This window comes from Lissotriton vulgaris, chromosome 4_1 (genome assembly GCF_964263255.1).
Source record: "Lissotriton vulgaris chromosome 4_1, aLisVul1.2, whole genome shotgun sequence".
NCBI lineage: Eukaryota > Metazoa > Chordata > Amphibia > Caudata > Salamandridae > Lissotriton > Lissotriton vulgaris.
The window spans coordinates 1,362,804,644-1,362,831,342 of record NC_141691.1 but is presented as its reverse complement, the minus strand read 5'-3'; the positions used below and the strand labels follow the sequence as shown (position 1 = coordinate 1,362,831,342).

Below are 26,699 nucleotides of genomic sequence, written 5' to 3'. Positions count from 1 at the left end.
TAGACCCCACATGCTGTACCATACCTGGGCCTTAACCTGACCCCCACCTTGACGACCTGGACACAAGCTAACTGGTTTAGAAAATCTATCCTGGAGGATTTCTGTCTGTGGCGGTCCCTGCATGTGTCGTGGTTGGGTCGGCTTAATGCCGTCAAACTGACATTCCTTCCAAAGGTCCTCTATCTAGTCCAGACTTTGCCCAGACAATCTCATCATCTGCCTCCAGCGAGACATATGCACCTTCATCTGAGCGGGTGGGGGACATCCCAGGTTCATGCTGATGCTCCCCAGAAATAGAGGATGACTAGCTTGCCCCAACCTCCTTGAATACTATTGGGCAGCACACCTCCGCTATATCTCGTAATGCGTAGTCCGGATCACTGAAAAGCATTTTTTCTACATCGATCGGGCTCTAGCCTGTAGGCCCCTTTGTGTTCTTACCTGGCTCCGTAAACATGCAAGGCCACAAAGTAGCTGCATAGCAACCCCAACCTGGACTGTCCTCTCCATCTGAGATAGGATCACACTTAAATGAGATCACCACATTCCCCTTTCAAAATATTCCACTGGCACGCATTCTGGATTTTATGCCGGCCTTAGAGGCTCACTCATTTCCTAGGTGGGTGGGGAGGTTCAGGGGAGGGAAGGGGAGAGGGCGGGTGAGAGTTGATACTGCCGTACCTTGGGCAACTTATCTGAGGGCGCGACCAATAAGACATTTGAGCAATGCAAAACAGAATTCCAGGTCCCCGAAACGGCCAGGCTGCAATATAATTAGCTGCCCATTGGTGCGCTCCGCCCTTCTAACATCCAGGGGGCAATCCACCCCTTTTGAGACATAAGCCAGGTCCTACGACGGCACAAGGGGTTTGATATTGCGTACCTACCAGGTCCTCCGGTATTCTGTACAGGCGCAGTCTCACACATACCAATTGCAGTGGCACGCTGACACTTCTGAGTGCATTTCCCAGAATCAATGGGAAACACTCTGGCGGGACAGTCCCAAGACATACAGAAGCATGCCACAGTGGAAGACCGCATACAAACTAATGACCTTGCGGTACTAAATGGCGACTCGCCTTCGTACCTTTTTCCTTACGACCTCTGACCAATGCTGGCGGTGCAGGCGCTCTCATTACTACTTCCTGGAAGGAAGTCCCTGGCCATATCAAAGGTACATTGCGTTTCCCCCTTTCTGATTCTTACAACACTGTCTGGGCATCCGCCCATGAAACTGGAAGAAATGACTCACACTGATTTGCACCTTATAGGTCACATGCTGGGTGCTGTCAAACAAATCATGGCTCTTCATTGCCCATTGGTTCATTTGCCTCTGGCATGTGTTGGTCATGGAACTCCTATCCCATAAGATAGCGCACACAAACACGAAATTTCCCCACATCTGGCAACTCTTGATAGATTGCTTAACTTGTCTGGAAAAATCTTGCTTTACACTACCCAGACTCTGTGCACTCCAACCCTCTGATTAAGACCTACTCCAGTTATAGCAAAGTAACCATTGTGGTGCCGGCTCGCTTCCCCCAACATCCTGCTTTTCCCCACTGAGAAAGAAGCTGGACTGATTGAAGAAGGATGGAAATAGAGATTAACACAAAATTGGTGTGGTGGCTGATAATTGAATAAACTGTGTAGTGTAATTTGCACTACAAGTTGATCCTGAATATACGTCTTCGGATTATCCTGATAGGCAAAATGTTGACCCTGGGCTTATTGCCCAGAAAAGGTCATCCTTAGTGAAAGAGGAAACCACACACTCATCATAATGTCATGCTTCATCATAGGAGTCTTCTCCCCACCTCGATATGACAGAGCCACTGAGGCGTACTCAACCTCCTCGAACACTGTAATGGAAGGAGGGAGTTCTTGGATAAATCTTACTGGACAACACCGACATAAAAGGGGATCCACATGAAAAAGTAAATATACCTTAGTGTGCCATGGTCAATAACTTTAAACAACTGGACACTAGGTATGATTAAAAACTAAAGTGAATGGGTCGTGGAGATCAATGACTCACGCCCATTTATCTGTCTGCCAAAATGTTTCTGCCCAAATAAATTACCCTAAACGGTCTGGGGCATTCGTCCGGGCATGTGGATCCCTAATGTTAATGAGAATGATTATGTTCCTACATTAACTAGAAACATAATCTATCCCTCAAGTTGGGTCCTACCCAGCCGTCTGATGATTAAGGGCTTGATACCTAAAGTGAAAAATGATAAACAGAAAAATATATATATATATATATATATATATATATATATAACTAGCAGCCCGCCCCGGCGTTGCCCGGGGGCAGAAGGGGGCTGGGGGCTGCTTTTAGAGTATTAGTGTAGTCCCGGCCGGAAGCCCGCCCCCACCGCCCGCCCCGACATTGCTTGTACCGCTGCCCTCCCGCCTGCCTCCCGCCTGCCTCCAGCCCGCCCTGGCGTTGCCCGGGGGCAGAAAGGGGCTGGGGGCTGCAATTTGAAAATTTCTTTAGTCCCGGCCAGGCCCCCTGCCCGCCTCCTGTCTCCCTCCTTACCTCAGTCGCGCTCGTACTTAGCCCCCACATTGCCCCTCTCACCTTACCTGAGCCACCGCGCCACTCGTCACTCCTCGCCGCACGTCGGCCCTCGTCCCCGCTCCTCCCCACGCGTCATCACGTAGGTGTAGATCGCGGTTAGCGCTACGTCGTGGCCGGCGCTTTTTTTAGGGGACTACTTTTTTTAAAAACTTTATTTTTTTAATTTACGTTTATTTTTTATTTTTTGCAGCCTATGTCCATCTACACACCCTGTGGTTTACAACAATGTATTGGGTGTGTGGATTGGCGCTGTGGTTCCCGAGTTTACCTTGCCAAAAGGTGCAAGTTCTCTCTTTATAATAGTAGTATAGATGGTAAAATTACATATTAAATTGGAAGACCTTTACGAAAGTAACGTATATGTAGGAAATAGACTGAGGTTTCTTAGAGGCAAGAGCAAGTTGAGATGAATTTAATTGAGAAGGGAATGGAGGATTACCAATGCAGCACCACTTCGAATGGAGCACTATCTTTGTGGTGGCAAAGGAACCCTAGATGAAGGAGATTAAGTAGAACTGGGATGAAGTCCGTACTGCACTATATTTGTTGCAAATAATATTAAGGCATCTGTTTTAGATCAAGCTGTGTAGTTCGAGGTAATACTTCAAAGCTGAATGGAATTCAGGAGAATGTACATTAGAATGCTCGAACGAGAAAAGGTAAAAGGGAGCATAGAGTGCATTGACACATTGGATGACGACAGAGCAAAAGTCATTATACGCCAAGGAATTGCGGGGACTTTGCAAAGCTCTAATCGTTCAAAGATGTAGCGAGCTCACTGAACAATTGCTGATCTGCTTTAAAAATGATATTGACTCCCCTGACACAATAACATGTAGCAAACGTGGGATATCGACTCCTGAGTAATAAATGTGGCCATGGCACATAAATGAACCTGCTTGAGGTTCCCTGAAGGTAAGAGTTGTTCTTGAGGGTTCAGCAGACGCACCGGTACCATGAGTTGGCTGTCTCCTGGCACACGCAGGTTATGGGGCCTGATCCCCCAGCATGGAGGGGTACTTGCATTGCAGGCTCCTTGGATTTTTCCCTGTAAACGCCCCCCGTCTGGTGGCACTGGTGCTGCCCCCCAAGCAGCGCAGAGCTGATATTGGTTTAAAAGTTGAGGTCGGACAAAGTGTTGTTTAACTGTTATTTCTCAATTGGGTTGAGATAAAAGGGTTGTTTTTATAGTTGTGGATCCAGCAGTCCTTTGAAAATGCATTATATCCTTGTGAATACTATTCCCTGGCATCTACTTGTCTACAAATGAGTAACAGTAACTATATGCTTTGACTGTCTAGACTTATATACTGCTGCCAATAAAAAAAAGTTTTGAAAGAAAGGTAAAACGGAGCAAATAATACTATAGTTGTAAATTGCAGCGCTATTAGTTTTTTGTTAAATTGTTCTCGTATACCAAAGCAGGCTTTAGCCGACTTGTCAGCCAGATGACACCAAACAGATCAACCTTCCAATATGTCTGCAACAGTCAACTCTGCTATGTGCAATGTCGCCAATTCTTTTAGTGGCTTTTCTCTAACTTCTCTGCTCATAGAGGAGGTTGTCATTTCCAATATAATATCCTTCTCTTTGTTCATGGCATCTTCAAAACTGTAGTTCTTGCTCATCCAGTACATAGGTTCACCCTTCACCTAGGTTGAGTTGAGCGGTCCCATCAACTCTACTGCAATTTCTTAAATGTTGCTGGGTCCAGTCTTCCAGGTCTCCACTACATTCACCCAACTAAAGTTGTCCCTTCAGCTGTTTGCCCTCTACTACTGGCATCTATGTTTGGAGGTCACAGATGCAGGAGACCTATATCCCATTTCTCATTTAGGCTTATTTATTTGGCCCTCCAATGCGACTCCTTGCTTTCCAGTTGCTCTTGAAGTACTCCAAAATTATATTTTTTTGCAGCCAGTAGTGAAGTGCCTGCCTCTTATCTGCAGAATCCATATTAACCCCGTGCATGCTGCCGCGATTCTGCGCCTGTGCGGCACATTCCGGTCGCGGGTGCGGTAATGGCGGCCGGGAGCCGCCATCAGCACACGAGCACTGTGTGCCATGATGGCTCCCGGCCGTCATCAGCATGCACGGGGTTAAGAAATCCTGCATCTGATGCTAAATTGCACTTTCAACATTCACGTTTGTTTGCTGGCTCAACATTCTTTCCATGACAGAGCCTGTCTATGTCTGCATTTCCTCTTCACTGCCTCTTTTTTTAAAAACATATCTTTATTGACATTTTGTGTTTAAACACTTTACTGTATGCATATAAAGCAGATTTTCAATTACATATCTCTTCTTTTTTAACCTTGGGCAACATTGTATATGGTCCATCTTGTTTCTACAATCTGATTATTGGCTTTTGTTTTGTCAGAACACTTTGCAGTATTATAACCATACCTTATAAACAGTTCCGCAGTTCGCAATTGCTCACACTTAAGGGTAAATCTTGTTCTCTCCAGCCCCTCTATCAGTCTGCTATCTGCTCTAGACCAGGGCATTACCATGTCTTCCATATGTGAGAAATCTAATTTACAAACAAAACTGCCAACAAAAGTAACTGAAGAAAAAGGAAAGTAACTGGGTGGGGTTTATCTACGTTGGGCTATCTGCTAATAAATGACTGATGTGTAGGGAGGGCCAATCCTGGCCCTTTGTATCTCACGGGGATTTCCATTCCCGTATAGCTTATGTTATCTATTAATGGCCACTCCAGCCATCTAGGCCTTTCCTAATAATCTGGGTACAGCGAGGGGGGTGTGGTCCGGAGTACTCCCTCATCCTGATTGCTTGTTTGTGTCAGGTTTTCCCAAGACCTCAAGGCTTCTTTCCATTGATCTGCTATAGGACGCTTCCTTACTTCCCTCGACTCTTCCCCACTTATCGCTCTGCCCTCAGCTCCCGCCCAGCCAATGACCTCTCTATTCCAGATAGCAACCTGTGGTCTGGCGGCGGATCTCCACGTCATTGCTATCTATATATAAGTCATGTTTAGGAAGTTTGATTGCGTATATTTGAGGCTAGTATCCCAAGAGATCTTCTTAGGGGATCGAATAATCTTGCCCCATTTGGAATCCGTAAATTCCCTGTCCACCACTCTTTTCCATTTCCCACGTAGTTCACCCAATGGAGTGAGGGTCGCGGAGCGCAAGGAGACGTAGTGCCACTTCACTTGGTGTGAACAACGAGTGTAACACAGAATGTAACTGACTCCTCCCTACCCAATTCCCCACAGCCGTCCGAAGGAACGAGTCAAGGCTTCATATACCAGGAACCGGCCCAGTGGGAGACCACAGCTCTCCATCAAGTCTGCAAACCGGACTAGGGTTTTTTCCTGGTACATTTCGCCCACCGTCTCTAACTCCACCCTTGACCAAGACAACAACTGCTCTGTCGTGATAATTGACATGGGGTCTCAGTGAGGGAGGACTACTAGTGGTACATGGGGTATACCTCGAAGCTGCACTCAGTCTGGCCAGGTAACTCTTCCTTGTCTACAGGGCCGTACTCTGTCACATTGACTGGTATGGAACAAGGGTTCTCTTCCAGGGGATACTCATCAATAGTCATAAGCACTGAATAGTCCCGCCCTCGTGCGGGACCCCGGAGCAATAGCCAATAATATGCATATATATATATATATATATATATATATATATATATATATATATATATATATATATATATATATATATATATATATATACACATATAATAACTATATATATATAGATAATATGCATTATACATATGCGGCCTAAAATAACCATACTAGGCTCAAAAGACTGCCCCCAAATGCCTGAAACAAATCTTTACATTTGTTAAATAAAGACATATAAATTACATTATATGAAATGCAAAGAAGAAAACACTGCCTTTGTTGTGTTTGAAACACACAACCTTTATTTTCAAAGGTAAAACAGGCAGGACCATAGAGCCAGCTTTAGCCTAGATAGGCTGCATTGTAACAATAGGAAAAAAACTGGCGCCGTGCCTTTAAGACCTCTATGAGCCTCCAGGCTCCCATCATGCACCACAGGTGACAGTTAGGTCAGTTCTTTTTTCCGGCTCCTTCTGTGAGGATCCTGGAGCATTGAGCTCGCCAGTTGGTAATATTATTTCACTTTCTTCTGGTAGTTCTTTCAATTTTTTGTCTTTCCTCGAAATCTTTAGTCATTATCTGACTAATTCAACAATTTTTGTGGTTTTTTGACCTTTTTTTCCAGTCACAATGCCTGCCTTATTTATTAAGTGCCTGGCCTGTGGAAAAAAAATGTCCAAATCAGACCCTCATTCGGTCTGTGTGGCTTGTCTTCCATCTACACACAAGCCAGAACTTTGCTACCATTGCAGCAAGTTGTCAAACAGAACTTTAAGAGAGAGGGAGAAGAGCAGGCTTCAGTTCCTGCATGACAGAGGTGAAACCGTGAGTGGAAGAGAAGAACTTCACTCCAGGAAACCTTCTTCCCAGCGGAAAGAACATAAGGAACGAGGGGAGAAGAGAAAACCTCGTTCCCCTTCGACGGACAGATCTTCTTCTAGAGTTCCGGTATGTTCGAAATCGTCGAAATCAGCGTCGCGTCTTCCGTCGCCGAAGTCGCCGTCGAAGAAGGATTCGCGGTCGATGAGAGGTGAGAGACGCCATGAGCGTAGGCGATCCAAGTCTGGCTCCCCTACGACTACGAGAGGACGGGACTCGACGTCGTCTCACCGACGTCGACGTTTACCTTCGAGAGGCTCGAAAGACCAGTCAAGGCCGCCGTCGAGAGGCGCTATGACACCGTCATCGAACCGGGCATTGGAGGTTTCGACGTCGAAGAGCCCAGGTTAGATGGCGTCGAGGCACACGACGCCGAGAAAAGCGTCGTCGTCGAGGCGCTTGACTCCATCACCCAAGAGACACTCGACGTCGAGGAGACCGCCGTCGAGAAAGTCGACGCCCAGGAGTTCGCCGCCGAGGAGGACACCGCCGAGGAGGACACCTTCAAGAAGATCACCTTTGGAAAGATCGACGTCGAGGAGACCACGCTCCACGTCTCCTGCAGCTAAACGGCCTAGAACGGTTTCTAAAGACAGATCTCCGGTTTCTTCCTGGGCGCCGCTTCCGATGCCGCTTGGGGAATTTAGCTTCTATGAACCGGCCTCATCGTTTGACGACCCTGACTATCAGGGGATGGGTGAAGAGGAGTATTGGGAGGGGTCTGAGGAGCCTCTGACCCGAGAGGGTCAGTCTCAAGAGGACTGGACAGGTGGACTTGGGGATGCCAGTGGTCTGGACACCTCTCCAGACACTGGTTTTGTCTCCCCTCCTACCGTGGCTTCGGAGGAGGGGACATCCTACTGTGGTGATGACAAGGGCAGCCAAGGCCTTGGGCCTTGAGCTCTCCGTCGCGGCCGTGAGGACTAACCTCCTCACTGAGGTCCTTAAACCGCAGTCCTGCTCGGTCGAGCCTCTGCTGCCTTTTTAATGAGGCCTTGTCTGACGTTCTTTTCGGCATTTGGTCCAGGCCCGCTACGGGTTCGCCCGTAGATAGGAACATGGCCAGACGCCACCGCCCGGCCCCAGGAGACCCATGTTTCCTGTCCACCCACCCCACCCCCGAGAGCCTGGTCATCCAGGCATCCAATTCCCAGACCGCATTCCCGTCGGCTCTGCAAGAAAGGGAATCCAAGAGGTATGAGCAGTACCGGAAAAAGATCTTCTCATCCCTTAGATTGGGACTGCGGTCTTCCAACACCGCATGCCTCTTGGGCCGCTACACCCACTCTCTGTGGAATACGGTTGCGGAAGTGCTGCTAGAGTGTCCGTTGGAGGTACGGGCCAAACTCGGCCAAGCCCTTGTGGAGGGCCGGGATTCAGCCAGATATTCAATACGGTGTGGGCTGGATACCACCGACTCACTAGGTAGAGCAATGGCAACGACGGTGGCGGTTGGACACCACGCCTGGTTGAGATCCGCCAACTTTTCGGCCGATGTCCAAAACACACTGATGGACATGCATTTTGATGGCCGTCGCCTTTTTGGCGACAAAGCAGACCATGCGCTTGAGCGCTTTAAGGACTCCAGGGCTACGGCCAAGTCCTTGGGCCTCTCGGCCCCGCGCCAGCAAACGGGTGACTTTCGCTCCTTTCGTGGCCAAGGAAGGGGCGCCCCCACACGTGCCGCCAGCCACGCACTGCAGGCTAACATCCAGCGCAGTAGCGGCCGTGGAAATCGCCGTGGAGGCGGTCGGGGACAACGGCGAGGACAGTCCACACCCTCCCCCGCGGCATCCGCCTCAAAACCCTCCTAGTCCGTGCTTTTCGGCCCATGTGACGCCAGTGGGGGCAGGGTTCGCAATCACCACTCTCACTGGCACACTGTCACTTCGGACAGGTGGGTGCTGCAGATCGTCCGAAGGGGCTACTCCCTCCCCTTCGAGACGACCCCCTCAAGCCATGCCACAGCAACACCACCGTGTATCGGGGGATCATTTGCGGCTTCTGCAGGAGGAAGTTTCGGCCCTCTTGGCCAAGCGGGCTATCGAGCGCGTTGTGAGAAGTTGGCCTGATATGTGATGTTTCCAATTCTGGAACCACCTTGTATCAGTCCAAACAATCCCTTATGGTGTCTGGTTGTAAGTCAACCTTGTTAGACAAGCTATCCTAGGGGTAGCATGGACTAAGCAGCCTAAAGGCTTAACTTAAGAGGTCGTGGTAAGCGAGCTGTTTTACCACATACAATCTTGTAATATCAAATGAAAGGACACCACACAAGTATATATTATAAAAATGTGTTTATTTCTAAATTAATCCCCAGTACTCTTTATGAGCAAAGGGGCATAAGCGTTAAATCAAAAGCACAGTATAACATACAAAGTTGCACAATTATGGATGAGGGCGGGTGGCCACTCAAACCATATATTAAAAAAGTGGTATAAGAGATACCAATCGAACAGTGGTTAGGCCTAGGGAATCGCTGGGAGCAGTCAGGACTAACAATGTTGAAGTCGGGAAAAGCCCGCGGGATTCGGGTGCAGCACTTAAAGTGTGGCTTGCACCAATGCAATGTCAATGGTGCGTAAAAGTTACACAAATAGAGTTTAAGGACACTTACGCTGAACCTAGAGGAACAAAACTTGAGACACGGACCCTAGATGTGTGTACCAGTGTGGGAACACCGGCGTTGCAATGTTACCTCACCCACAGGAAACAGGTGCATAGGGTCAAAGTGGCGTCGGGTTTTGACACGCAGGCTCTTGGTGCTTGAAGCTGAAGATGCTGCAGGCGATGTGAAGGAGAAGTGTCCGGTGGATCCAAGGGTGAATCTGAAGTGGTGAAGACCTGAAAGCATAGGGGACAATGTTCAGTCACTGACCAGTGACCACCGTGGAACCAGATTGGAACCAGGCAAAGTCTGGTGCAAACAGGTGATGAGGTGTTGCTTCTCTCTGCAGCCACGTGGACACGAAGAGGTCAAGGACGTCCAGGAGTCGATCAGGAGCTGTCCCACGAAGGCTCTAGCTGATGGCGGTGTCGGCAACTTGATTGAAGCAAACTGGCCTTGGCTAATGCAAGCCACGCAGAAAGTAAAAAAGGCTTATTACTCAGACCAGCAAGGTCAGAGCGGGTGCTCCTTTCTACAGGAGCGAGGGCAAGTCTGGAGCAACCAGACCCGCAGTGTAAATTGTAGGTTTCGTCGCCAAGATGGCCGCTGACCACGAGGCAAGTGGCCGGGATGGCGTGTCAAGTGGCACAAAGCAAAAGGGCCCCACGCAGGTCGTGGAGATGCTGGAGGGCTGATCTTTGGTGCAAATGCTGCTCGGTTGTGGGGCTTCTCAAACCCCAAAGCAGAGAGTCGAGGGTGCCTCGGGTGCTGCACAGTCAGCGTCTCGGGTCTTCCAAGATGTCCGGTCCCACGTCTCTCGGTGCCTCCACGGGTCCCTTCTTTGCAGGGACTGTGGATCGGGCTGTGAGAAGTCTGGGAGTCTGGGTCTTGTCAGGCTATGCACTCGGGCTCCAGCGGGAGGCACTAGCCCGGCTTGCTGTCCCCTTGGCTGCTTTTCCTGTGCATGATACCCCCCCTCCCCGGGGACAGGTCAGGAGGGGGAGGATAAGCACCACCACAGTATTTGTACAGCTTGAGCGTAGTCCTGGTGCCTCAGATGGTGCAAGAAGGCTGGCGAGGGAGCGAAAAAAGTCCTACTCCATGCTCCACAAGGCCATGCCCCCGTTCTACTTGCTTTTAAAGGGAACTGAGGAGAGTGTGCATCCTGTGTGTGAAAGAGGGAGAACTCAAACTCAGCACTATAAAGCTGATTGTACCTGAGTGTTTGGGAAAACATGCACTTAAACTTTAAGAAGGTCGGTCGTCTGCGAAATCTTTTATTTTTTAGAAATCCTTGATGATGGTCAAATCCGGTATTTGTAAAGCACAAACTATTCACCCTTACGGGTCTCAAGGCGCTGGGGACCTTCGTGGAAGTGAAGTGAGCAATTGCCCAGAGTCACATGGTGCTGAGCTAATCTGCCGGGGATCGAACTTGAGCCCTGTGCTCCGATGTCAGCTGCCCTGGCCGCTGCACCACACCTCTCCACCTTTACATGCATTTCTCCCAAAAAGCTAGGCTTGATTTAAGAATTTCTTACAAGTCCTTAGGTCAAAGAAATATAAACTGTTAACCAATGCACATTCAGGTACATGACCTAGCAGCCCCCTCCTGGCAAAGACTGACACCATTGTGCATAGAGAGCAGCAAATATGGCTGGGCCTCCCAATTCTGTTTGCTCTTCAGTTTTCATCTAGGAGCATTGTATTTCAGCGTCCAGTAAAGAATTGTTGTTTGTCCCATTTCCTCTAAATTTGAAACGATAATGTGTGCAAATCCACAATATTCCTGCTTTTTTTTAATCCTACGTTTATTGATGTTAATTTACATTCATAAAGTTTAATTGTCTATTCATGTAGACTGTTTCCATGTTGTCTTTTAATTGCAGATCAAATTGTTCAGGATGGAGTTACACTGTATCTTCTCCAAACAGTCAATCAGACACTATCATTGGCAACAAAAGAACGCATTGATTTTTTACCACACTATGATACATTGGTCAAAAGTGGCATGTATGAATATTATGCCAGCGAAGGCCAAAATCCTTTACGTAAGTAATTTCTTGCACAAATGTCATATCTGAATAATTTTCTCTATGGTGTAGAGACTGTTTCTTTGCAAGGTTAGTTATTAAAAAGGTTTCCCAGGGCAGTTCCATGCGCTACTTCTGGCAGTCAAAAGTTTATTTTGACAAATCAGTAGTGTCCTTCTTGTAAACAAGAAACCTGCTAACCCAGCATCAAATCCACATGCAATTCAATTTTATAAAGCCAAAATTTAACTTGTTTTTAATCAGCACCTTTCTGTAGGAACATTTGAACTACTTACAAAATTGCAGTGCTGGTATTTTTTGCTATATATATCTGTATGTGTATATAAGTGTGTGTGTATTTGTGTGTGTGTGTGTGTATATATATATATATATATATATATACGCGTTTCTCCAACCTCCGAAGCAGGGCGGCCACGCCGAAATGCGTTGGGTTTTTGTTTGGCATAAGATGCATTAAATATTTCTTTGGAGGAACAATATGTTGTTGGTGATTTTTCAGGCGAGTACACGATGAGCGAAAAAAAAAATATATATATATATCCATACTCCACTAACACCTTCTGAACCACTCAGGACCCTTGAAGAGTGGTGCGTAGGCCGGCTGAGAAAACCGGCAATTAAATGTTCCAAAGTACACATGAATCAGCGCGCCCTCAGGAAAGTAGAAAACAGCAACTCCAAAGGTTTTTAAGTTGTTTAATCCACAACGCGTTTTGCCACACGAAATGGCCTGATCACGTGAATATTGTGCACACCAATCACCACATTTGTACTACAAGGGTACATCAACATAGAAATAAGACTAATGTCACCGTGTTAAAAACAAATGGCGTAATAACTCAAATCTATGTAACTCCACGTATCCATAATATACAAACTGTTACCTAATAATTTAGTAACGTTGTGGAGTCATGCAACACAAAAGGAAAATGAATGAGTAAATCCATACATCACATCAAATGTCAGTGCCCAGCATTAATATACAATACAACTATACACATGTTACATGCTGCTCTAAAATGTAAATACATGCACTGTACAGAAACGTAATAGACTCAGTGCGCATCAGTGTGCGAAAGAAGTCCGTCTCGAAGATCACGTGATCACCGAGTCCGGAGACCCGTCACCCCTGTAGTGTTGTTGAAATCTAACTAAGGTTCAGTATTAAAATTACAGCTGGAGTGCCGGGGTAAAATGAACAACACAGGCTATGCACAATAAACTGTATGTGTCAGGAAATGAGCAATAAATCCTCCCACAATGGGACAAGGCGACATACACTGGACAGGAAGGAGTCCGAGTATGGCACTATTGGCAAGTGCCAAAGCATGTCCGTGTTGAATCCAGAATAGTCACAATTGTTGGGGCATGGTGACAAAATGATGAGCTGAGAAATAATGACAGTGCCGGCCAGTGCCTAACTGTGCTTCTAAGATGTTGTCAGAGTCACACTAGAGTGAGGCAAGGTGATATAACAGAGTCCAGAAGCACACACTGTTCAAACAAGAAACAGCTGAAAAATCACAGTTCCAAACATGTGTATGTTACCCGTGATGATTCAGTGGATGTGGCGAGTACAGGAACGCCCTGGTGCTTGTGAGTAAAAGAAGAAACGAAAGGTAGGAACGCCCATGACAGGTGTGTGCAGGTGACTTGGGCCCCTCTCTTTCCTCCTAGAAAAGAACAAAAGTAGAAAAAGGTTAAAAGCAGGCTGAAATTGCTTGCAAATTACATATCAATGAAAAACAAGGGCACAGGACTGTAAAGGAATTACACAAGGAATGGAGAATTGTGAGGAAACAAGGGTACATCACACACCTTATTCTTTGAGATGGACTGATAATTCTTCCTCTTAGTTAAGACCCCCGGAGCCTTCGTTTGAAAGTCTCTGATCATCTTGGACTCTCTCTGCCTTAATATGAGGACCCTATTACCTCTCCTCGGATTCTTGACAACCTGTTCAAGGATGATATAACTGAGATCTTTGGTGTTCGAAAAATGATTCTCCCTGAAATGGCGCGCCACGGGGTATTTAGGGTCAAAATTGGTAATGGCCCGGGTTTGCTCCAAAATCCGCTTCTTTGCCATACATGTGGTACTCCCAATGTACCACTTGTTACAGGTACATACAATGGCATAGACCACGAATGTGGAGCTACAGGTGAGAAATTGGGTGATGTTTTTGGTAATCCCATTGTGGCCAACCTGTTTGTGGCTCTTGCTGTGAGCACAGGCTTTGCAGTGGCCGCAATGGAAAAAAACATTGAGGTATTGCGTAATGTCGCTGTGTACCAGCATGTCTCTGATGTTGCTATTGCGCCGCTAAGTAATGCTGGGTCTCTCCGGGATGCTGTTCCCGATCACATTGTCAGACATCAGTACACCCCAGTGTTTCACAATGATTTTCTTGACGGCCTGGGCATCCGTGCTATAAGTGAGTACTAATCTCGTGGTGTCATTTTCATTATCCATGTCTGTGGGATTGTCAGCAAGGGTGTGTGACCTCTCTACCTTATTCGCTCTTTTAAGAGCAGTTCTCAACACCCAATTCGAGTAGCCCCTTTTCGAACCTCTCCAAAATTACCTCACTTTCCAGTGTATATGATTGATTGGTATTACAATTCCGTTTGGCCCTCAGCAGTTCCCTGTACGGAATCGACCATTTGAGATTGTCCGGATGACTGCTGAGGGCAAGCAGAATGCTGTTCCCAGCGGTTGCTTTCTGATGCAAGGATGTGTGGACTTTGTTGTTTTTGATTTCTAACTTGACATCAAGGTACTCAATTTCAATCTTACTCATGGTCCCACTGAGTACAGTATTGCGATCATTGTTGTTCAACTTCCTGATTAAGTTGTCAGCCTCATCAGTAGACCCTTTCCATACAATGAACAAGTCGTCGATGTAGCGAAGCCACTTCAACACGTTCTTAAAGTCCTGATGAAATGTTGGATCAGACCGTATGTTCTCCTCCCAGCTTCCCATGTACAAATTGGCGAAACTGGGAGAAAAACATGAACCCATGGCTAAGCCAGTCACCTGCCGATCCAATGTGCCGTTAAACAAAAATATATTGTTGCTAAAACCATACTCCATCATGTCAAGTAACATATGAGTGTGTTCACGGAACCCGATGTGTCTATTGGCAAGATATCGTCTGCATGCCTCCAGCCCCTGTTGATGGTCAATGATGGTGTACTGGCTCTGTACATCAAGAGTAATGAACACAGAGTCTTACCCCATTCCAATTTCTCTATCTTGTTCAAAAAGTCCTTTGTGTCTCTCACATAACTGTCCAAGTTAGTAACAGACTCCCTGAGGAAATGATCAATATACTTGGACACATGTTCTGAAGCACTCCCACAAGATGAAACTATGGGTCTGCCTGGTGGTCTAGTGGCATGCTTGTGTACCTTGGGTAGGAGGTAAAGTACTGGGAGTCCCGGGTGATCGCATTTGAGGTAACAAAACTCTTCCCAGGTGAGGATACCTTTATCTCTCCACTCTAGTAAGAGTTCCCAAATGGTAGTGATGCTCTGGTTATATCTCTCGGAATTGACTGGTTCAAAGGAACGAGCCATCAGCCAATTGTCTATTGGCCTCCTCTAAATATTGTTCCCGATCAAGAATCACGATATTGCCTCCTTTATCCTCAGGGCGGACAACAATCCTGTTGTCCTCCATGAGGGATTTTAGGGCCTGTCTTTGTGTGAAGGTTAGATTGGAATCACCCTTATGTTTAAACCTATGTTTTTTTATGTCTATGTTCATTCAGATTTGTATTCACACAGACGTGTAAAGTGTTCGAGGCATGTGGGCTGCTGAATTCATATCTGTGCATAGATCGCCGCCTAGTGTTGGGTCCGGATGATTGCACATTGTTGTCCTGGAAGAGTCTTCGAAGTATCACGAGATAGGTGGCTCCTCCCCTGGACTACAGTGCGCATGGGCATCGACTCCATCCCCAGATTGGTTTTTTCCGCCATTGGTTTCGAATGTGTTCGGTTCCCTCTGTCTGAATCGATAGTTGTTAACTTACTTTGTTTAAGACCAAAAGGTCTTTAGGACTTGCGTCGGTATTGTCTCTCGTTCGGGTTTGTATTTTCCTCGGCTCCGAACCGACATTGCCCTTCCGCGTGCTTTCGGCGCGGACGGGCCTACTCGACGCTCCAACCTTCTATCATGGAACGAAGTCCATTTAAACAGTGCCCGGTGTGTGCCTCGAAGTATCCGCATATCGATGTACACCCGGTGTGCAACAAGTGCTTGTCGCCGGACCACGACGAGGCCAAGTGTATTGCCTGTTCCAAGTTCCGGTCCAAAAAGACACTCAAGCTCCGCCGAGCTGCGCGCCTGGAGGCCCAGCGATCTGCACCACCTCCTACGGACATCTTCGACGCTGAGGATGTCGAGGACGACGCTATCCAGGAGATCACGGAATCTAACCCGGCGTCGGAGGTCGAGGACGACTACGACACGGAAGACGAGGATTTCGGTGAAGTCGTCGAGGAGGTAGGGGACGACGACGGGACCCTTGCCTCCGTATAGGATAGCTCGGACGAGGAGCTTCCTCAGACTGACTCCGGGGCCACCCGCCATTATGAGGCCCAGGTCGAGGGATCGCCTTCGGGCCTTACCCAAGACCTTGATTCCCGTCCCACGGCTCCGCCTTCCGGCCCGGCCACGGACATTGATACGGCGCCACTCCCGATGCCGCCAAAACCGAAAGTGAAACCAACGGTCTTGACGCCAGACGTATCGAAACCGAAAGCACAGATCCCGCTGGTCGGGTCGAGCACTTCGGAGGCCTCGGCGCCGAACAAATCTAAAATGTCCGTCGAGCTCAAGAGCCACGCCAAAATGGCCGACCCGAAGGCTACTGTATCGAAGCCGAAGGTTAAAGGGACCGACGCAGCTGCATCGGCGCCGAAGACGGTCGACGCAACTAAGGGTCGACTCGATCCCAAAAAGAAGGTCGACGACCATAAGAAGTCCACTCTCGACCCGAAGAAGCAGCAGGACGACCCCAAGTCCCTCACTGCCTCGCTTCCACTCAACAAGGCCAAGGGGGCAACGGCGTCGACTCTGAAGAGCGCATCGTCGGTCGCCACCCCGAAACAAGCTGCAAAAGACTCTCTCGAGCCGGTGTGTCCCTCCGCCTCGTTTACTAAGAAGGTGACGGAGTCCCTTCAACGTATTAGGGAGGGGACCGCAGCAGTCGAGCCAAACGACCCTGTGCCGCCCAAGCCTCTAGAAAAACCGGCGAAGGCGCCGACGCCTATTCTTTTCACCCTGCCACCGAAGACGGCGCCAAAAGCTTTCGCAGCAAAATCAGGGGCCGGAGTACCCGTGAAGGTGTCTTCGATGCCGAAGCCAGCGTTGGTGATCCCTGGCCCACGGCCACGTCAACTGACGGAAGAAGAGCGTCAAGAAGTTTTCATCGAGGCCAACACGGGCAGGCTCTCTCTCCTCAAAAGAAAGATCACCCCTGAACCCCAATTAGAGCCTTACAAGATTCCACTTAAGAGAAAGATGGACTCTGCTGGTGCCTCTGCCCTTATGGAGCCTGTATCACCACAGGCTCAAGAACTTTCACCCACTCATTCCCATGTCGAGGAAGGTGACGGCAACGACGAGGATGAGTATAGCTACCCCGTCTACTCAGACCCAGAGGATGTGACTGAACCTTGGTCTGCAGGTGGCAATCCTGGGGACCCGCATTCAGGGCAGGAGCCTCAGCTTTTCTCAGCCAAAACTTCCCCAACAGAGGACTCTGCGGCTTTCAATGCCCTCATTGAGAGGGCGGCAGCCAATCACGACGTCGACCTCCATGCTGACCCAGTGGACGTCAACTTCCTCTTTGACACCTTTTCGGTCTCTGAAAAAACTGTAAAAACTCTGCCGATGCTGAAAGGGGTGTTAAAACATGCGGCGGAGAAGTTTAAAGAGCCCACCCGAGCAAGAGTCATCAACCCACGAATCGACAAAAAGTACAAGGCAGTGCCCACCGATCCTACTTATATCAAGGGACAGTTGCCTCTGGATTCCCTGGTTGTCTCCAATGCACGCAAGCGAGCCAACACAGACTACGGGTGATGCTCCTCCCCCAGACAAGGAATCAAAAGTCTTTGAGGCTTCTGGGAAAAGGGTGGCGGCGCAGGCAGCCAACATATGGCGCATATCCAACACACAGGCGCTACTAGCGCGTTATGACAGGGCACACTATGATACTCTAGAGACCCTTTTACAGCACTTACCCGATCAATATAAGGAAGCGGCAGAGATGTTGATACAGGAGGGGAAGCTTATCACCAATGCTTCCATTAAGTGCGCTCTGGACGTGGCTGACACCGCCTCGCGAGCGATTAACACTAGCGTTCTGCTTCGTAGACATGCATGGCTAAGGATATCTGGGTTCAAGCCGGACATTCAAACTACCATCTTAAACCAGACGGTCAACCCAGACCACCTGTTTGGCCTCGAGGTTGATACCACCCTCGAGAAGATGAAAAAGGACACCGACACTGCGAAGTCTATGGGTGCCTTGCAATCCCAGCAGTTTCGGGGTGGGTCCTTTCGTCTCTCCTATACTAGAGGCACCTCAAGGGGTCAACTTTCACAGTCAACGCAATTCTACAAAAGCAACACCCAAACTTCTTATACCAACAAAGGTCGGGGTGGATACCGTGGCAACAACGTCAAAGGCAGAGGACGTGGGAACAACAGCTCCAGGCCCTCCACCGCCAACAAACAGTGACGCCTTGTCACTGCCCCCCGACCACGCAACACCGGTCGGGGGGAGACTCCAGCAGTTCCTGCCCATGTGGAAGTCCATCACCACGGACAGGTGGGTCAGAAAACTTATCCAATACGGTTATTGTCTGGAGCTCACATCCACTCCACCCAACATACCCCTAAAAAACCGTCCTATGTCCGGCGAGCACTTGCACTTATTGCAGCAAGAAGTCAACATCATGCTGCAAAAAGGGGCAATAGAGCTCGTGCCCTTGCACGAAAGAGGTGCGGGAGTTTACTCCCTGTACTTTCTGATTCCAAAGAAGGACGGATCCCTCAGGCCCATTCTAGACCTCAGGCCACTCAATTTTTACATCCTCTCTGAGCATTTCCACATGCTCACGCTGCAGCAGGTTCTTCCACTGCTTCAACAGGGGGACTACCTGGCAACTCTGGATCTGAAGGATGCGTACTTCCACATTCCGCTACATCCTTCACACCGAAAATACCTCAGGTTCACCATACAAAACCAACACTACCAGTTCAAGGTTTTGCCTTTTGGGGTCACCACGGCACCCAGGGTTTTCACAAAGTGCCTAGCAACGGTGGCGGCGCATCTCAGACGTCAAAACATTCACGTCTACCCCTATCTGGACGACTGGCTCATTCAAGCGAAGTCGGCCCAGCAGTGTGCCGACCACGTGTCCCAAACCATTCACCTTCTGCACGATCTGGGGTTCTCACTGAATTACCCAAAGTCCCATCTCCAGCCCGCTTACATACGGCAGTATCTGGGTGCGACCATAAACTCTCTGGCGGCTACAGCACAGCCGAATTCAGTGAGGATCAACAGCATTCAATCGCTGATCCAAAAATTCAGACCTCAACACTCGCGTCCAGCAAGAGTGTTCATGCAGTTGATAGGCATGATGGCCTCCTGCATCTCCATTGTTCCGCACGCGAGACTACATATGCGTCCGCTTCAGGAGTGCTTAGCACGTCGGTGGACGCAGGCTCACAACCAGTTGAAAGACCTAGTGTTGGTGAGCGGTCGGGCATACAACTCTCTGCATTGGTGGAATCCACGGAACCTTTGCAAGGGCCGACCGTTTCAAGAGCCTGTGCCACAGATTATCCTGACAACGGACGCTTCTCTCCAAGGATGGGGAGCGCATGTACTCCAATACACGGTGCAGGGACTATGGACGCAACAGCAAGGGAAGATGCACATCAATGTTCTGGAACTGATGGCAATCTTCATGGCCTTAAAGGCATTCAAAGTACATCTGTGCAACAAGGTCGTGCTGATCCGGACGGACAACATGACGGCCATGTACTACATTCAGAAGCAGGGAGGCACACACTCTCCGCAGCTGTCTCATCTGGCTCGGAGCATGTGGAAGTGGGCCTTTCAGAGGAACATTTTCCTCATGGCAGAGCATCTCCCAGGCAAGGACAATCAGATGGCGGACCTGCTCAGCAGGCACAGCCACCAAATGCACGAGTGGGAGATGCATCCATCTGTACTCCAACCGTACTTCCAAAGGTGGGGTCATCCGGAGATAGACCTGTTCGCCACAAGGGAGAACGGAAAATGCCAAAGCTTCGCCGCCAGGTTCCCACACCCACAGTCGCAGGGCAATGCGATATGGATGAACTGGTCAGGCAAATTTGCGTACGCTTTTCCCCCAGCACCTCTGATTCCGCTGGTGGCACGCAAACTCAGGCAGCACTCGATGACTCTCATCCTGGTTGCTCCAACTTGGGCTCGCCAACCATGGTACACCACGTTTCTGGAACTGTCCGTGGTACCCCATCAAAGGCTGCATCTCACACCCAGCCTTCTGACGCAGAGCCATGGCGACATTCAGCACCCAGATCCGCAACAGCTCAACCTGGCGATCTGGCTCCTGAAGTCCTAGAGTTTGGCTACCTCAACCTTCCTCCCAATTGCATGGACATCATTCGGGAGGCTAGTAAGCCCACTACTAGAGCCTGCTATTTGGCCAAATGGAAGCGGTTTGTCATCTATTGTGCAAACCACAACATTGATCCGCTAGATGCTTCTATTCAGAACATCATCTGTTACCTGTTCCATCTATACAAGTGTAATCTGGCCTATACTTCCATTCGCATTCACCTGTCTGCGATGGCCGCATACCTCCAAAATAGACAGCACCTTTCACTTTTCAAGGTGCCTGCCATCAAAGCATTTCTGGAAGGCCTCAAGAGTCATTCCGCCACGGACTCACCAGCTCCTGAATGGAACCTCAATGTGGTTCTTACAAGACTGATGGGTCCTCCCTTTGAGCCACTACATTCCTGCGAGATTCAGTTCTTGACATGGAAAGTGGCTTTCCTTGTAGCAATTACATCGCTACGGAGGGTTAGTGAACTGCAAGCCCTCACAATCCAAGAGCCTTTCTTCCAAGTTCATGCAAACAGGGTAGTGCTCCGCACTAACCCTAAATTTCTACCCAAGGTTGTGTCTCAGTTCCACATCAACCAAACCATTGAGTTGCCGGTGTTCTTTCAAAATCCTGAGTCACTGGCGGAGGGGATGCTCCGCACCCTTGACGTTAAACGGGCCCTAATGTATTCCATTGATAGGACCGAGGATTTTACAAAAACTACGCAGCTTTTTGTCGCCTTTGCGCCACATCACAAAGGTAACCCTATTTCCAAGGCTGGATTTGCTAGGTGGATCGTGAAATGTATTCAAATCTGCTATGCAAAGGCAAACGCACTCTTACCATTCCACCAAGAGCCCACTCCACCAGAAAGTTGGGGGCCTCTATGGCTTTCCTTGGAAACATTCCCTTAGAGGACATATGTAGAGCAGCCACATGGTCTACCACACACACATTTACTAAGCATTACTGTGTAGACGTGCACTCCAAACAGCAGGCAGCTGTAGGGCAGGCTGTTCTCAAGACACTTTTCCAAACTGCTGCAGCTGGCACGGGCGGCCGCCGCTAATGGAGGGACTGCTATGTATTCTATGCACAGATATGAATTCAGCAGCCCACATGCCTCAAACTGCAAATGCTACTTACCAGTATGCATCTGTTCTTGGCATGTAGGGCTGCTGACATTCATATCGCCCGCCCTCCTCCCCGGCGCCTGTAGCAGCTGCAGTATTCACATATATGCTCATAGCATGGTCATCATTCACTGAGTTTCACTCCATCTTGGCCACAATGGCTAAAACAATCTGGGGATGGAGTCGATGCCCATGCGCACTGTAGTCCAGGGGAGGAGCCACCTATCTCGTGATACTTCGAAGACTCTTCCAGGACAACAATGTGCAATCATCCGGACCCAACACTAGGCGGCGATCTATGCACAGATATGAATGTCAGCAGCCCTACATGCCAAGAACAGATGCATACTGGTAAGTAGCATTTGCAATCTATGCTGTCATGTGGTAGTGTCGGTGTAAAAGTGGATTTAGGTCTGAACGATGTGTTGGCAGCTGCATCAGTCATGATGTGGTGATTGTTGTGTACAATATTCACGTGATCAAGCCATTTCGTGTGGCTCAAGAATCGATTCTTGAACCAGACGCCACAACTAACCTTTTGGGAGATGCATGTCCCATTTACTTGTTTCACTACTATTTAACTCGCTCACATAAGGACAAACCACAAAGAACATATGGTATATGTCTTTTACCCGCCAAGACCTGAAGAAGTCCCTAGAGGGACGAAACGCGTTGGCTGTCTGTGATTTTAAAGAATTTCTATGGAATAAAAGGAATCGTTTTCTACATCAATAACGCCGACTAACGTTTTTCATTTGGGAAGATGTAACTTCACTTCTTTGTGATGGACTATGGACACTAACTGCCTTTTACTAATTACCTATTTTTTCATTTGAGGGCAGGGCCATTCTAGCCTAAATTTGAATGGGGAGGTTGCATACCACCCTTTTGGGGCCATTTGATTGTCATGTCCTGGGTCCATAGCATCTAGTTCTAATCATGACACGCCATAACGACTGGTGCGGGGTATTGTTGCCCTGACCTTTTTCTCTGTGCTTATGTGTGTATGTGTATATATATATATATATATATCTATTCTGTGACTCCCAGGAAGACACTGAATTGCTTCTGTAGCTACTGATTGAGAGATTGTGTGCTTCATACCGAGTACACAGCCATGCATCAGATCTTGTGATGACCTGCTGGCATGTGGTGGATGAATCAAAGCCACTCTATATATGCATGCTCCTAAGACAAAAATTCTCAAGTTATGAGAAGGAAAACATCTTCCAAGTCACTTTCTACCAATATTTTAAAAAGTAGAGGCTTACATCTTTACCTTTGAAAAACAGCTAAGAGCAAGTCTGCAAAATATGTTGAATATTGAGTGTTCAGTAAGCAGACTGTTTTAGATGCAGATTTTATTTGTTGTCATATGGTTTAGAATACAATTTCTGTTTCAATGTCTCATAGAGGCCTTTTGATCCGAAAGAAACTTTTTTTTATGGCCGTTGGATAGTGTCAAAAAGCAAAAACATTTCTCTGTAAAATGTCTGCAATAAACTCCCATATGTCACCCACATCGAAAATAAATTAAAGGAAAACTGTATTTGAAACAAACGGTTTAAGAATTGTTCAAGGTCATCGGAGCAAGCCTGCAAAACAGAGGTCACTTGAACTGTCCCACCCAACCCTACGAAAGGCTTCGGCCCTGAGGTAGGGCCCACTTTGCCATTTACTTAAAACGTCTTTGTGTTTAACCCATGCAGTTAGAAAGAGAAAGAAAAGGGAAGGAACATAATCTCTATTAATCACAAATAAGGAGCCAAATTGCTGCATGTGATGCGCTATAACCATATTTTAGACTGGCGTGTTGTATTGCACTCTAGACTGGTGTATTGTTTTTCACCCTAGACTGGCGTGTAATATTTCACCCTAGACTGGCGTGTAGTATTTCACCCTAGACTGGCGTGTAGTATTTCACCCTAGACTGGCGTGTAGTATTTTACCCTAAACTTGCGTTTTGTATTGTACTCTGTGACCTACCACTCAAAACAACATATGTACTGAACGTTTGTTACCTGTATTGCTCATCCCTTCCGGGGGATAGAAAAATAATTGCATGGAAGCACAGCGTGCTTTTGGAATTCCTACTTTACACATTATGATGTTGATCATTACAATCTCATCATCATTAGGCTTTTAATTGTGATGTATTGTCTTTCTTCAGTGCTGCCTCACTCTGTCGACCTCTAGTAGTTTCTCCTGTCCAAGAATGCAGCTTCGGCACCATATCTCCTCCTCGAAGGTCACCATCCCCCGATGCTTTGTCAGTCGACCCCTCTGCTGGCTGAGTCAGTATAGTAGTATTATTCATTAAGTATTCATCTACATCCTCAAGGTGTCTTTCCAATTTGTCTGGATCATGAAAATCTCTGGTAACTCTGTCTAGAGTTAGTCGTCAATCTGGATCCAAAAACATATCTGATACCTTCTTCAGCATGTTTTCTTAAATAATCTAGTTGGAAATCATGATTATAAATCAGGGAAGCTATTAAAATGCTGTTAGAAATGGGGATCTCTACTTGGCAGCGGCTGGCGCCAATGTCCAAGTAGGGATCCTTTTTCCTAAGTCCGAGTAAGGGGGCTACAACCTTTGATAACCCCTTCTCAACCCTGTGGTAACGTAGCACGAGCAGACAGCCTATCTCAGAGGCAGTGTGTGAAGCATTTATGACCATACACAATAACGCAGTGAAGACACTACAAAGGGACACCACACAAGTAGTTATAGAAAAATAAGCATTTTTATATAGGCTTAACACAAAACTCAAAACGACCAAAAATCTACAACATACGGGAATAGGAATTCTCTTAGAATGCTGGGAAATTATTGAAAAGCGTGTGAATCTAATTCCGTTCAAGGCAGGGTCAATGCGACCCATTTATGCACAATTTACCTGAATTTAAGAAGAACAGAAGCACGACTTCGCGAAGATGCTGAAATGATGAAATGCGGACTCTCAGCGGCCACAGCTCTCAGCTGCAACGGCCCACACCTCAATTCCGCTCCTGCGTGAGTTTTTCTAAATCGCACTTTGCGTGACGAGCTGGGCTCGTCATCAGCGTGCGAGGAGGCTACGCCATGATGAATCATTGGCGCAGCGCGGAGCGTCGGAAGGTTGCTTCCGGCTGCAGCGGCCCACAGCATGCGTTCTCAATGACTCTTGAAATGCGGGTGCTCCACGGCAACAGCTCCCAGCTGCAGCGGCCCACAGATAGCGATAGCGATGATTCCCTCGATACAATGACAAGGCGGACACTCAGCGGCAACAGCTCTCTGCTGCAGCGGCCGACAGATTGCCACAGCGATGATTCCCTTGATGTGATGAAAGTGCGGGCACTCAGCGGCAACAGCTCTTGGCTGCAACGGCCCACAGATAGCGATGATTCTCAGCCCGCGTCCCCGCAGTAAACCAAAGGCCCTGGAATTCTCAACAGGAGCCTCACCTGCAGTTGAATCCCCCTCACAAGAATTCAGAAGGCTGGTGGGTGAAGTCTGATATCCCTGAGGCTTCAGCAGGAGGCAAGCTCAAATCAAGCCATTGGGTCATTGATTCAGCAAGATTGATTAAAGTGCAAAGTCCTTTCCCTCTTCTAAAGTCCAGTGATAACCTCTGCAGACCTTCATCTTCCTTGGTTACAAGGACAGAGGTTCGGCTTGACATCCAGAAGTAATACTAATTATAAGGGTTTCAGCACAGATATTTATACCCCAAAAGTCTTTCTCAAAAGTCGCAAGTCACTGAACCCAGCCAGAACCAGTTCTGTGTGGTCTTGGAGCACTGACTTTACAAGGCTGCATCCCTCCTTTCAGAAAAAGAGGTTCTGCCATCAGACGCACAGTTGGAGGTGGAGCCAGCATTTACCTTGCCAGGCACAGCCCTATTCAGGACAAGGAGTCGACCCTCCCCATACTCCAAGAGCAGATCTCTCTATTCTACACACTGGAAGGCTTAGGCAAGAACATACCTACTTTCTAAAAGTGGTATTTTCAAACACAGAATATAAAAATATTCTTCACTAAAAGATGTACTTTAATATTCTGAGCTCAGGCATACTAAATTCGACTTTCCTATCATGTTCCTTGGGTCGAATAGGATTAAGGAATGTAATAATCAAACTGCCCATCCTGGCCTAGGGGAACAGATAGCCTTGCAATAGTGAAAAACGAAATGGAGTGTAATTCACTATCAGGACATGCTACACAGACCAAGGCATGTCCTACCATTCACATACAATGCACCCACCCAGAGGGGTGACTTACATGATGCCAAGGGAAGGTTTAGGAACTGGGCAGTGGGTTCACTTCACAGTCAACATGGCAGCTCTGGACTGCACACAGACTCTGCAAGGCAGGTCTGGGACACACTTTACAAGCTGCTTCTGTGGGTGGTGCAATCAGCGCTGCAGGCCCACCAGCAGTATTCGGTCTACCTGCCCTGGGCATGCATGGTACACCATACTAGGGACTAACAGGTAAACCAAATGAGCCAATTATGGGAATACCAATTCATACAGTCAATTTTACAATAGGGAGCATTTGCGCTGTGGCACTGAATGGCAGTGGCACAGTGCCCAGAGCATCTAACACCAACAGAAACAGAGGAGACAAAAGCGAAAAATGGAAGGGTGACCCATGCCAATGGTGCCAGGTCGAACAATTGCAATGTTAAGAAGCGTATTCGATTTGAATTTCATTTAATGTATTCATTTTGAATGCTGCTTCAACGTGTGTATTAATTACGAAGTGCCAGGTGTGGCAATCAAAAAAATATAGCCATTTGCCTTGGGGCTATTGTTGCCTTTTCTGTAGCTCAGGTAACTATAACTGCTGAATTTAGGTGGTTGTGTACGAGTGAAATCTGAGCCCAACTATAACGCCCCTGTAACCTTTGTATTACATTACCGGTATTTATAGTTAGGTCTGTGTTTCCATAGAACAATCATTTTTTTGTTTACCTAATAGCTTTTGTGCAGTTTGACGAATCTTCGCAAAAGTTTTTATAAAAAAGTCTCAGCCACCTCAGCTCCTTCCTGGACAGTTTCCTGGTGGTCTGTCAAGCGGGGCCAAGAAACACGTTTTCACCATTCATTTTTCCATAGGAAACTTCAACAGTGATACCCCTAAACCAGCTGAATGTATTTACACCAAATTTGGCAGAAAGCTAGACCTTAATCTAGAAAA

The 26,699-nt window shown here is 47.7% G+C and overlaps 1 protein-coding gene across 1 annotated transcript in view; it reads left to right on the top strand.

Moving 5' to 3' along the window:
• The window catches only part of SMCHD1 (structural maintenance of chromosomes flexible hinge domain containing 1), a 2,274,803-nt gene that overhangs the window by 66,499 nt on the left and 2,181,605 nt on the right, over positions 1–26,699 (top strand). Inside the window, exon 3 of the mRNA XM_086965602.1 lies at positions 11,571–11,732. Coding sequence (XP_086821728.1) covers positions 11,571–11,732 — 162 coding nt within the window. The remainder of the gene's footprint in view (positions 1–11,570; positions 11,733–26,699) is intronic.